At 39.5% G+C, this 12,499-nt stretch overlaps 1 protein-coding gene across 3 annotated transcripts in view; it reads left to right on the top strand.

The window, feature by feature from the left end:
* The window catches only part of CHL1 (cell adhesion molecule L1 like), a 79,557-nt gene that overhangs the window by 28,122 nt on the left and 38,936 nt on the right, over positions 1–12,499 (top strand). For all 3 annotated transcript variants that reach the window (XM_008703152.2, XM_008703153.2, XM_008703151.2), the window contains 2 exons: positions 2,163–2,347; positions 7,978–8,109. In XM_008703152.2, the coding sequence (XP_008701374.2) occupies positions 2,163–2,347; positions 7,978–8,109 (317 nt within the window). The remainder of the gene's footprint in view (positions 1–2,162; positions 2,348–7,977; positions 8,110–12,499) is intronic.

The following is a 12,499-nucleotide window of genomic DNA, read 5'->3' as shown; positions in this document are numbered from 1 at the left end:
CTGGTTTGGAGGAACCGAGGTCCAGAGCAGCCTGTAATTTGGCAAACTGCCATTTTGACAGATGGCGTGGAAAGCAAGCAGTTAGGAGACTTGAGTTCTGCATCCTGTTAGGGTGGGGTGCTCAGGAAGCTGGCAGCTAATATCCTCTCCCAGCTGCCTGTCTGAGCATCATTGCTGTTTCCCCAGAAGTGTGCCCTGTGCTCTCAGCCTGGTCAGATATAAACTAGTGGTTCCAGATTTGTATAGCAGGGAAGCGCTTGAGCCTTGAATGGAGGAGGGGAAGAAAGTAAATGTGTATAAATTAAAGGACCTACATCTTTACCTCCAATATATATTTTTGCATAATAATGGAATTATTTTAACTGTTGCCTGATCAATACAATCTGAGATAACTGACAGAGACAATATGAGGTAATTGTTCAGTTATCAACAAATAGCTAATTAATTTGGCTACAAGTATATATTCCAAGAATGTACAGTTAAGAAGGAAAAGGGGATGGAAAAAGCACAAATATAATAGGACACAGTGGTAGAGAGGACAAGTTTAGTGTTGGGAAAACTTAAGTTCTAACATGTCATTTATTACCCCAGTGACTTTAAGCAAATTCATTAACTTCTTGGAGCTTCAGAATCCTCACTGGTAAAGTGATGATAATAATGCCTATCTTTAGACCATATCGATATCTTATAGCTATTAATAATAAAAATAGAGTGGGGAAGGAAAAGCAGCATCATTAAAAATAGCAAAATAAAGTTTATTCCACTCATGTAGCCCAACTGGAGGGGAGAAATAAAAAATTATCAGTTAAAATCAGCCATCAATGCTTTCCACATAATTTTTTTTAAAAGATTTTATTTATTTATTTTAGAGAGAGAAAGAGAACAGAGCAAGTGATAGGAAGGGTAGAGGGAGAGAGAAATAATCTCAAGCAGACTCCCTGCTAAGTGTGGAGCCCGACAGGGGGCTCGACCTCACGACCCTGAGATCATGACCTGAGCTGAAACCAAGAGTTGGCCACTTAAATGACTGAGCCACCCAGACACCCCTCCACATAGTTTTTAAATCACAAGAGTCACCCATTCTCTACTTGTCTAGTTTTCAGGAGCTGAGATTTTTCTTAAACCCAGCTGGCTTGATTCCCCACTCCTGTTTTCCTCCCTGAGGTGGAGAAAGTTATCCTCTTGATGTGTGACATGTTATCAGTTTGCTTTTAGTTTAGTTTTGCTTTTGCTTTTTTTCCTTGTTTTGATTGGGTGATCTCATCTCTCTAAGCAAGGGAGATATGGTTCATTCCCTCTTTCCCCTCTTCCCCAGCAGAGGGAGAAAGCCGTCTGGGTAGCCATGTCTGTGCAGAGCCCACCTTGTCCTAAAACAGGCCGTTCCTAGGTCCAGCCAACACATTTGGCCGTCACATCTGAGTCATGTTCTCCACTATCAGCCTCATTAGGATTGAGGGGATATCACGGCTTCCCTCTGCTTACTCTTGGGCCCTACTTTAGCTTGTTCTTCAAACTCATACACGGAAGAGGGCAGTTATTATCAGCCACTCCAAATCACCCACAAGGAGATTTCACACTTGAAATATATCTTGTAAATGTTGAAAATTTGAAAAATATCGTATGATATTTCTGTGGGTCCAATTGTCCACCCTTTTATACAGCCATACCTATTCAGCCATTGTAAGTAGTCAGCCCTCTTCATAGAAGAAACTTGATTTCCATAGAAGCAGACTATTCAAGGAGTAGTAAAGGAGACCTGATCCAATCTGATGTTCACCCTCGATGGTGGTGTGCAGGTCTGTGCACTGGGAAGACTTATTTTTATTCGCTGGAGCTCCGAGTGCATACATAAAAGCAACGTGTTAAGGGGTGTGTCCTCTGAGGCTCTTTGAACTTAATTTTGCACTTTACTTTTTTTTTTTTTTTTTAAGATTTTATTTATTTATTTGACAGAGAGAGACAGCCAGCGAGAGAGGGAACACAGGACGGGGAATGGGAGAGGAAGAAGCAGGCTCCTAGCGGAGGAGCCTGATGTGGGGCTCGATCCCAGAGCACCAGGATCACGCCCTGAGCCGAAGGCAGACGCTTAACGACTGCGCCACCCAGGCGCCCCATAATTTTGCACTTTAAAAAATGTTTATCACTCGTTTATTGTTTTGCAGACCAACTCCACAGGTTGACTGGAACAAAATAGGTGGTGACTTACCAAAAGGAAGAGAAACAAAGGAGAATTACGGCAAGACTTTGAAGATAGAGAATGTCTCCTACCGGGACAGAGGGAATTATCGCTGCACAGCCAACAATTTCTTGGGATCAACCACTCATGATTTTCACGTTACAGTAGAAGGTACATTCCCCATCTTGATTTATTTTTATTCTATTAAAGAAAAGGTGAATTGCTACATGTAGTGGGCCTACACTTCTAAAGCATGTATGTTAGAACAGGTAAGCCATTTAAACTTCTAATTTTAGTGTGGGTACTGGATTATATTATGCTCCAATCAACCAGATTTGTCATTTATCCCACAATATCTTATAAAAGGGACAAATGACAAGAAAAGATCTCATGTTAGGGATTAAACACAGATGATTTCCATATATTTTTTGTTATAATAAACATATAACGGTGTATAATACTAAATCATAGAAGTAAGCACTACAAAGGAAAGAATTATTATGGTGAGTCTTGTGATGAGCTTTTTTCCCAGGCTATGGTTAACTTGCTGGACTTGATCATCTTTCTGTACCTCGGGTTCTTCCTCAAAGTAATGAGGGTGTCAGACAAATCATCTTAGTTCTTTCCTAGATACATTTTTTTTTTGGTCCATATTTTGATTTCACATGACATTCAATATGTTACTTATGAGGAAAGAGTAGACTGGGTGCTAGAGATACTCGTTTTCTATGAAAAGATGCAAAATACACATTATATTCAAGTAATCTCTGTAAACCCAAGCCTTGTAAACAATAGAGGTTTAGCTATTGTTTCTTGTATTCATGGAAATAAATAGGGCATGATCTCATCATTTAAAAAAAATCTACATATCACACCATGTAGATATTGGAGCTGTACCTGTGCCGCAGCTAAGGGTTATCGAGGCATCTTGTGAATCAAAGTGATGCAGACCGTTTTCTGTGGGTCTGATTACGTTGAGGTCTCCTGTCTATGGTTTAGTTGACTGTATTGATCAAATTAATGGATTGATTACGGCATTTGTACTCATGTAGAACTGTGTAGGCTTAACGAGTTGAGGGAATCGTCTCTTTCAGGATCCTGTTTAGTGGACTGATGCTCTAGGGTTTCCATATATATTCCAATAAAGTTTACCTCTTAAGCCTTCAATATGTGCAAGGAACACCTAAGTAAAAGGCTGACTGTTTTAATTAATGGGGAAAAAAATGAAGACTCAGACACAAATTCCACTTACAAGTAAATGTTAGGATAATTGGTCTGGTTGTGCCGCTATTTCGAATGTCACTGTGTTTCTAAGACCTAGCCCATGATGTCTATGATTAGTTAAGTTGGGACGAATGGAAAACCAAAGACGAGAATTTTCCTTGATTCAAAAAAAAGCAAAACCTATATAGGGGAAATATTACTCATATTACCAATATTATGCATAAATATCAACAGCTGCCAACAGTGATATATTCCTCTGACTTTAAATCATTCACAAAGAAATTCAGAGAGCAGGAGTTTGAGAGGTTTGTATATATATTTTTAGTCATCACTTGATGCTCCTATGTAATTCCACTACACCGTGCAACAGGAATATTTTTCTGCAACCCTTTACCCTTGCCTCAGTGCAAACACATACCCACAAACCAGACATGTCTAATTGTTAACTGCTCCTACTCCAAGTTGCTGACTATTAGAAATCCTTCCAGATGGCTGGAACATTGCTACGGTAGCTGAATATTTTAACAATCTGGCCACGGTTTTCTTGACTGTAAGACTGAAGCTTTCAAAAGAATTGCAAGGGTTGCAAAAAAAAAAAAAATCAAGGATGTAAACTTAATTACACAATTTAAAATGTTGACTGTAGGACTCCAAAGGAATCTAGGTTTCCTGAACGAATTGTCCTCACTATTCATAAACAGCTATTAGCACTATTGAGATGTAAATTATGTTTTTATTAGGAACATTTAATCTGTTCTCCTTAATGAGAAGCTACTAAATGTGCCCTCAGTTGTATGTTTTAGGAGTTTCTCTTCACGCGTGCAAGTGAAAAGCAAACTGGGCTCAAGAAGCCAGGTTTTCTTTTTTTTAAGTGTGAAAACAGTAAATATAAGCCTCATTAATCATAAGCACGAGTGAGCTTACTTTTAGTCAGTTGTCTTCTGCTTTCCTGTACCTTCTTTCCCTTTTTTTGGTCTCTTGTTTAGAAACTAAAATGAAATAACAAGGATTACCATAGGATCACAGAACAATGCTACTGTGAACTTTGAAAATTGAGCCTATTCTGAAAACACCCCTTTGTGCCTAAGTAAAAGCATGTATTATATTGTATTCTCTGTCTATGTGATATTTCTTCTTTATTACTAAACACAGTCAAATTCTGTAATTGAAGTTCAACATCCTAAGTACAAAAACCGTGTGCGTTTTCAAATTCTGTGATACGTGTAAGCAAAACCAGCCAGGATTTCTTGAGTAGGTACAGGTACCCTTTCTAGGTATCTATCATATAAATATTTCACATTCAATAAGGAGATATATTAAAATGGCATTTAAAATATTCTCAATCCAGAAATCAGAATATGACCACAATCACATTTTAACTAATTATTTAAAAATAAACTCCTACCAACAGCGTCCATGTAGTAAACTTTGGAATCATTTAAGACTTTTGAATTTTAGTGTAAAAGGAAAATATTTGTATGTAATTATATACTCATAATTGTCTTAAAAAGATATCATGAACTCAAAAGCAATTCATTGATATACTTAAGAAAACCTCACTTTCAAATAATCTGTTATTTCTAAAGAGTTACAATTAAGTCCAAGTTTGATGAACCTAACAATTTTGATTTAATAGAATATAGATATTTAATAGGGATCCGTTACTAAGAAAATAGCTTCCGTGTTGTTTTATAGGTATCAAATTTCCAATTTTATTTCATTTCATTTTCCTTCCAGTGATAAACGTCTCTAATTAACTTGCTTATTATATTCTAAATGTTCAGTCATTTGCATCTCAGTTTTTAACAGCATACAGAAATTGTCATCTTTTTTTTAATTTACAATTATAACAAAATGAGTTAAGTTTCAATGTAAGTAGTTTTCATCAGTTACCATGTATCTTAGGATAATAGGTTAAAGAATGGGATTCAGTGATGATGTTGTCTCTCAGAATTTTCCGTTTTAGTCTTTTTTTTTCCTTCCTTTTTCTTGAGCTTTTTTTCATCCTTTCAACTAGATCTTACCCTTCAGGAATAGAGTTACATGTTCTAAGCCTTGGAAAACATCTGTTTGTTCTCTGTTGCTGCATGTCCCCAGTGTTACTTCACTCACCAAAAATATCTTGACCCATACCAATGTCCTCACGCTGACTATGCGTTCTTTTGTGAACAAAGTAGCAACTAGCTATGTAGGTTCAACCAAGGCATGAAATTATGAGATTGTGAATTACTAGAAGTCAGTGATTCCCTCCTGTCCAAGCCTCCTTCATTCCACCCCGTGCCTTTCTCACTGGAGTCTTTAGGGGTCAATCATTTCAATCCAACTCGTAATTACTCCACGTGTGTCTGTTCTTGTGCCAAGCACAGGAGAAATAAGGAAGAGTAAGATTCCACCCTGGCTGTTTATCTCTTTATTTATCTGGGTAGCATAAAAACAAATGTCCAAGCATTTATTAAAAAAAAAAAAAAATCTTATCCAAAAGGATGAAGGTGAAGTTAGTGATGATTCCTAGTGAATATACAAAATCTTGATCTCAACCTCCAGGGGATAGATGTTGAGGGAGCTTGGATTTGGAACACAAAGTGAAAGTTGGTAAAGCGATATGACCTTGGTTTCAAATTAATAAAATAATAATTAATTAGGAATAACATCACATCTACATTGGAGTCTCAGTGCTACTCAGTTTATGGGTCTGCAGGTCAAGGACTGGCAAGAACACGGAATGGGGTTTCTTTTCTTGGGGACACTGAGCAAGTTAGATGGCATCTGCAAGGCTCAGTCCTTGGTCTGCCAGGAGAGCTGGGTAGAGTGATAAGCTTACTAGGTGTTAATGAAATTTATAGGATGAGAATAGAAATAAAATCCTAATCTTTTATGCATGTATGTTTAAAGAAATGTCATCATCACATGATCTTCTTTATTTTATTAAGGTATCATTGATAGATTACATATTAATTTCAACATAATGTGTACAACATAATGATTTGATATTTGTATGCATTATAAAATGATCACCAGACTAAGTCTAGTTAACATTCATGGCTGACAAATGTTTTTTGTTTTTGTTTTTCTCTTGTGATGAGAACTTTTAAGATCTACTCTCTTAGCAGCTTTCAAATATGCAAGACAGTATGATTGACTATGGTCAACATGCTGTACGTTACATCCCTGTGATTTATATTTTTACATTTTATTTTTGCTGTGAAAATAGTAGTCTTAGTTTGCTATTGTAAAATGGAAATTTTCAAGTTCATGGAACTTTTTTCTCTAACTCAAATGTTTAATTTTATTGTGGTTGTGTGAAAAGACAAAAGTAACAACAACAACAAAAATGTGCATAGACAGGCACATACACACACATCTCAGACAGTCATGTGCAATTTATAATTTGGACGATTGCATTTTAACCTGAATGACTAAATATGCACCGATTGTAGAGTATGAACACACATTTTTAATTTAAGATTTAGTAACTAAGCCTACACCTTATGGAATAATTACTTGGGCATGTCTCTTGCTTGGACTTGAATTTTCCAGGCTTATTTGTATATCTATTTTTTCTTTTTATAGGCACTTTCTTTTCACATAATCCCTTGTTTCCCCTTTACTTAAAAAAAAAAGCAGTTTAAATGACATTTTTTTCATTTTACACATATATGTATTTTTAAAAGAGTTTTCTTTTTGACAAAAATGGAAATCCAAAACTGTCTTGGGGGAAATAACCAAGCAACACTTGATAGGAATTACTACCTGCAGGTATTGTGCAATTTTCTCTGGAATCAAATTATCCAAACCATCCCCACTTTAATCTAAATATTTTATTCACTCCTGACATAGTAATATACTTAAGGTGACAAGGTATGGCAGTAATATTTGCACTAAAGACAAATGTCGCATTCTGTACTGAAACACCACTTAGAATTATACTATTGGAGCATTAGAGCATGAGAAGACGCACATAATTTAAATACATCTTTCCCTCCATTGTTTTGAGGACAGTAAAGCTAAATGTTGCTTTCAGGCTGCCTTCTCCCTGCCTTACAAAAAATAGTCTCTAGGAAAATACTGTTTTCCAAATTCTTAAGGTCGGTAAGTAGATATAGATATGGTTAGGTAAATGCTACAAAGTCATTAAGAAATATTTAAAATAAATGCTGAACATTTTAATTTCATTAAAAAATTCTCAAAATATGTTTATGGAATATCAGCCTTCTTAGATGACTTGTGGTAGCTTGAAATTAAGCTGTAGCCGGGTTCAATAAACGTAACCATCTGCTTATCCCTCCTTCCTTTTCTGTTAATGAGATCGATACTTCTGTTGCTGAATAAAGTGACTGTATATATGTTGATTTTATTATACATGCCAAGAGTCCAAATTAGATCACACATGCACACATAACATCTTATAACACAAAAACGATGCCCACCTTGCCTTACAGAGCAAGTACCAGAAAGAGCTAGTGTGAAACACTTTATTGTCTGCCATCTGCTGGTGCATTATAGAAATACAGGCCTTAACAGTTTTGGACCTTCTGACATGGGTGAAATCACACATGATCTCTTCACTTTACTTCTAGAGCCTCCTCGCTGGACAAAGAAACCTCAGAGTGGCGTGTACAGCACTGGGAGCAGTGGGATCTTGTTATGTGAGGCAGAAGGAGAACCTGAACCCACAATCAAGTGGAGAGTGAATGGCTCCCCCATTGACAGTGAGTGAAAACGCCACTTGTGATTCCGTGCTGAAGGCAGTGGTGCTCTGGGACCGTTGATAGTCAGACACCCTGGTTATGTGTAAAATGCACTTGGGAAGTGGCTGGACCATCAAAACATGTCCAGCCAGGAAATCCAAAATTGCATCTAAGTAGTTTGATTTATGCTTAGATTTATGGAAAAGCCATAAATAACATTTGTATTTGTTGGGTCATTACATTAATTATATAAAAATATGGTTAAGAAAATAAAGCAAGTGAATGAGAAAGAGAATCCAAGGAGGAAAGCCGATTGCTCTTCTTCTCCCTGAGAAGAAATAGGTGCAACAACCTAGTGGTCGAGAGCATGGGTTGGAAGTCAGGACTTAGCGTAGACCCAGGCAACGGAAACGGTGCCCTGGGTTCTGCTCTTTATAAGCTCCTGCTCTGGCCATCCTTTGGTCATGCCTGCCTCCTCTGTTATTTGAGAAATTCACAGGGCCAGTGAGACCTGCAGAGCTTGGGCCCATGGGCCCTACTCCTGGCTCCCTCCATGTTCTCAGTGGAGCTGCAGTAATACTCAAGATCAGAAAAATCTCTGTCCAGTCGACTCTGAATCCTCCCATAAGGGCTGGGCGTGGAAGGGTGGAGATGCACAAAGGCCGAAGGCTGATTCTCCCTACTCTGCCATTTCCAGGAGAGAACTCTGAGAAGTCCAAAAATCTTCAATTTGAACCTAGTGGTCTGGTCAGTTCTGAGTATCTTTGTGAAAGTAGGATAGAACAAATTTTGTCAGTTGATAAGCTTAATTTCGAGTGTTTACATTAATATCTGTTACTTTCATAAGTCCCTTTTGTCCTGGACCCACTTGTGTCAAGTGTAGACATCCTGGTGGTCCATAGACCTGAGGTCCCATCTAGGCTGCGCACCTTCCCCGGGTGTATGATCTTGAGCTGTTTACTGAATCTCCCAACGCTTTAATTTTTTAACAGCACAACAAAGCTAATATTAGTTGGTTGTGATGGAATGAGGTAAATGTGGTCAACCATCTAGGATAGCGGCTTATCCGTAGAACACTGTGGTAGTTTATAGACTCTGGGGCCAGAATGCCTATGTTTGCATCTAGGCTCTACCATTTACTAGTTGTGCGATTAGGCCTATTACTGACTCTCTTAAAACCTGCTTCCTCATCAGTAAAATGGGCGTGAAAATTGCACCAACTCGTGGGTTGTTGTGTGGATTAAAGAAAACACCATGCAGAGAATGCTCAGGACAGGGACACTGTTACCCTATTGTTTACTTATTGTTGTCACATAGCAAGCACTCAGGAAACCTTAGCCCTCATTATTAATATCCTCAAATTTGAGATTTTTTTTTCATCTCTCCAGAAGAGCAGACTAAGAAATGAGAGATGAGGCTTCCGGTAGATGAGAGGGAAATGAAAACAGTTGTTTATAAAGAATGTTAAGGATGCTAAAATAAGAGACGCAGATTCTCTGGAACATAAAATCATAAAATTGTATATCTGCATGGCACTTGACTGATTATGAAGGACATTCACATATTGCTTTGAATTCCCAAATGAGCATTTCTAATGGAGGTGCAATTATTCATATTTAACTGATTGATTCTTTCATTCGGTAATATTTATTGAATGCGTTCTTTGTGCCAGGCGCTGACTGGCCTTATTGCTTGGGAGGTAGCCGTGAATAAAATAAACCTAGCGGGGAGAGTCAATCAATAGACGAATAAGCACATAAACGGGCACTGTAGTGTGGTAAATAAAAAAATAAAAAAAATAGCTGAGTAAGGGCTGAGTGTAATAGAAGTTCAGGACCTAGAGATGCTATTTTATTCTAAGGTAATACTAGTAAGCCCCCTGTGGTAATTTACCTTTAAGTAGAAGGCCCGAAGGAGGTGAGGGAGGCAGCCATGAAAATATGTGTGGAAGAGCTTCAGCGTAGAGAGGTCAGTGAGTGCAAAGACCCTGAGGTATGTTTGGAGTGTTGATGTCAAGCAAGGAGGCCAGTGTGGTTGAAGCTGAGTGAGCGGGCCGTCCTGGGACACGAGATCAATCAGCAGGTGCAGAAGCCACATCACGCATAAAAAGGTGAAAACCTGACTGGAGTCTTGGGGTTTTATTGTACATAAGATGGGCAGCACTTGGACGTTCTTGAGCAGAAGAATGAGTGATCTAATCTATTAACAAGGGATTGAAGGGGCGCCTGGGTGGCACCGCGGTTAAGCGTCTGCCTTCGGCTCAGGGCGTGATCCCGGAGTCCTGGGATTGAGCCCCACATCAGGCTCCTCCGCTGTGAGCCTGCTTCTTCCTCTCCCACTCCCCCTGCTTGTGTTCCCTCTCTCGCTGGCTGTCTCTATCTCTGTCAAATAAATAAAATCTTTAAAAAAACAAACAAACAAAAAAAACAAAAAAAAAACCCCACAAGGGATTGAAGCGACTGCGTGACTACTGCAGCTAGAAGCCGCCTGAAAGACCCTCGAGCCGAGGGCTAGGTTTGTAGTAGTCATGGTTGGGTTCTGGATGTACTCCCAAAGTAGAGCCGGTAGGTTTGTTCCTGGATGGGGAGGTCAAGGCTGAAAATAAATGTACACAAGACAGCACAGCTGAATAACGGCAGGTGTAGGACCAAAGCCGCGTCCTTGCAGTCTGAGCTCAGTGTTCCTTCCACAGCTCTTGACCACAGCTCTCCTTGCTGCCCTGCAAATGGGCTGTAGCCATTTGTAGGTTGGGATGCTTGATGACAGTGAGCCGACTAAAGGATCTGAAATCTCTCTGAGCTTATAGTTCTAGCAATTCTATATCCTTTCTATGTAGTATTTCAAAGTTAAATGAAACTGGTTGCTAGTATTGGTAACAGGCCTAACCTTTTTCAAATGCTTTGCATCCAGTATCCATGAGCTTCCTAACAAGCCCTGCAGAAGAGATCTTTTTTATTTTTTATTTTTTTATTCTCCAGTTTGCACATGTGGCAACTGAGGCTCAGGGAGGTCATGTTACTTAATGGAGGACATAACCCCAGTAAATTTAGAGCTAGACGTGGAACCCAGAAATGATGAAGTCTCAGAGCTGAAGTTTCTCCCACTGTATTTATTGCATTATCTCCCACTGAGCTGCCCAAGACAACTTAGGACAGAACTAGTGTGTTTTGATTGATATTGATAGAGAACTGGCTTTCCTGAATCCCGGGAGCTCCTGTTAGCCTTGGCCTGTATGCAGCAACACTGCAGTTTCCATACCTCTCCCAAAAGGCAGCGTCGAGCCATGCTTAGCTCTTTGTCATCTCAAATCTGAGGCTACAGTTTCATTTCTTCTTTTTTTGATGCTGTGTTTGAGTCAGAGTTTACCATGGGCAGATGGCATAAGGAGTCCAAAGATAACGATGGGGCGAGCTCTGAAAGTTGTAGAGCTGGGTGTCGGGTGTGGGAATGTGGAGTCAGATCAGAGCCTCAGTCCTTTGCAGCCTTAAAGAACTTCAAAGAGCAACTCATCCCGAGCGTTCTCAAGAGACAAACTGCCCTACAGGACTGTACCAATTTTCTACTGTTGCTATACAAATGGTCACTGATTTAGTGGCTTATGACAATATACATTTATTATTTCACAGTTTTGTAGGCTAGAAGTCCAACCAAGCCTCCCGGGGCTGAAATCAAGGTGTTAGCCATGCTGTGCTCCCTTCCGGAGGGACTAGGAGAGAACCCCTTTCCTTGTCTTTTCCGGTTCCTAGAGGGAGCCCACCTTGGCACCTGCCTCTCCATCTCCAAAGTCAGCATCAGTGCATATCTGACCATTCTTTCCATCTCCCTTTCACTGGCCACAGTCAGGGAAACTTCTCTGATTTTAAGGGGGCTTGTAATTACTTTGGGCCCACTTAGATAATCCAGGATAATCCTTCTATCTCAAGGTGCTGAACCTTAATCATCACGGCAAAGTCCCTTTTGCCGCAGAAGGTATAATATTTTCTAGTGGTAGAGATTAGAACGTGGGTATCTGTTGGGGGCTGTTACTCTGCCTACCACAGAGACCTTCTAGGAATAAAATCCCACCCAACATAAATGGTTTTCCGTCATTTCAGGAAATATTTACCGACGGCCTCTGCTCTGCGAAGCAGGCACTGGGGACACCGTGTACAACACACAGACAAGGTCCTGGTTATGGGGAGCTCACGGTCAAGTGTAAAATTATGTTCATCTTCTATTTTAATAAGCAATATTCTATGTTTTCTCTAAACCAAAACTTAGTCACTATTTTGTATGATAGTGGCAAAATAAGGGCGCCTGGGCGGCTCACTCAGTTAAGCGTCTGCTTTCGGCTCAGGTCATGATCCCAGAGTCTCGGGATCAAGTCCCACATCGGGCTCCCTACTCAGCAGGAGTCTGCTTCTCCCTCTGC

The sequence above is a fragment of the Ursus maritimus genome, unplaced genomic scaffold (genome assembly GCF_017311325.1).
Source record: "Ursus maritimus isolate PB19 unplaced genomic scaffold, ASM1731132v1 scaffold_14, whole genome shotgun sequence".
Lineage (NCBI taxonomy): Eukaryota > Metazoa > Chordata > Mammalia > Carnivora > Ursidae > Ursus > Ursus maritimus.
The sequence above is the reverse complement of the archived record's forward strand: the minus strand, read 5'-3'. Positions and strand labels throughout refer to the sequence as shown.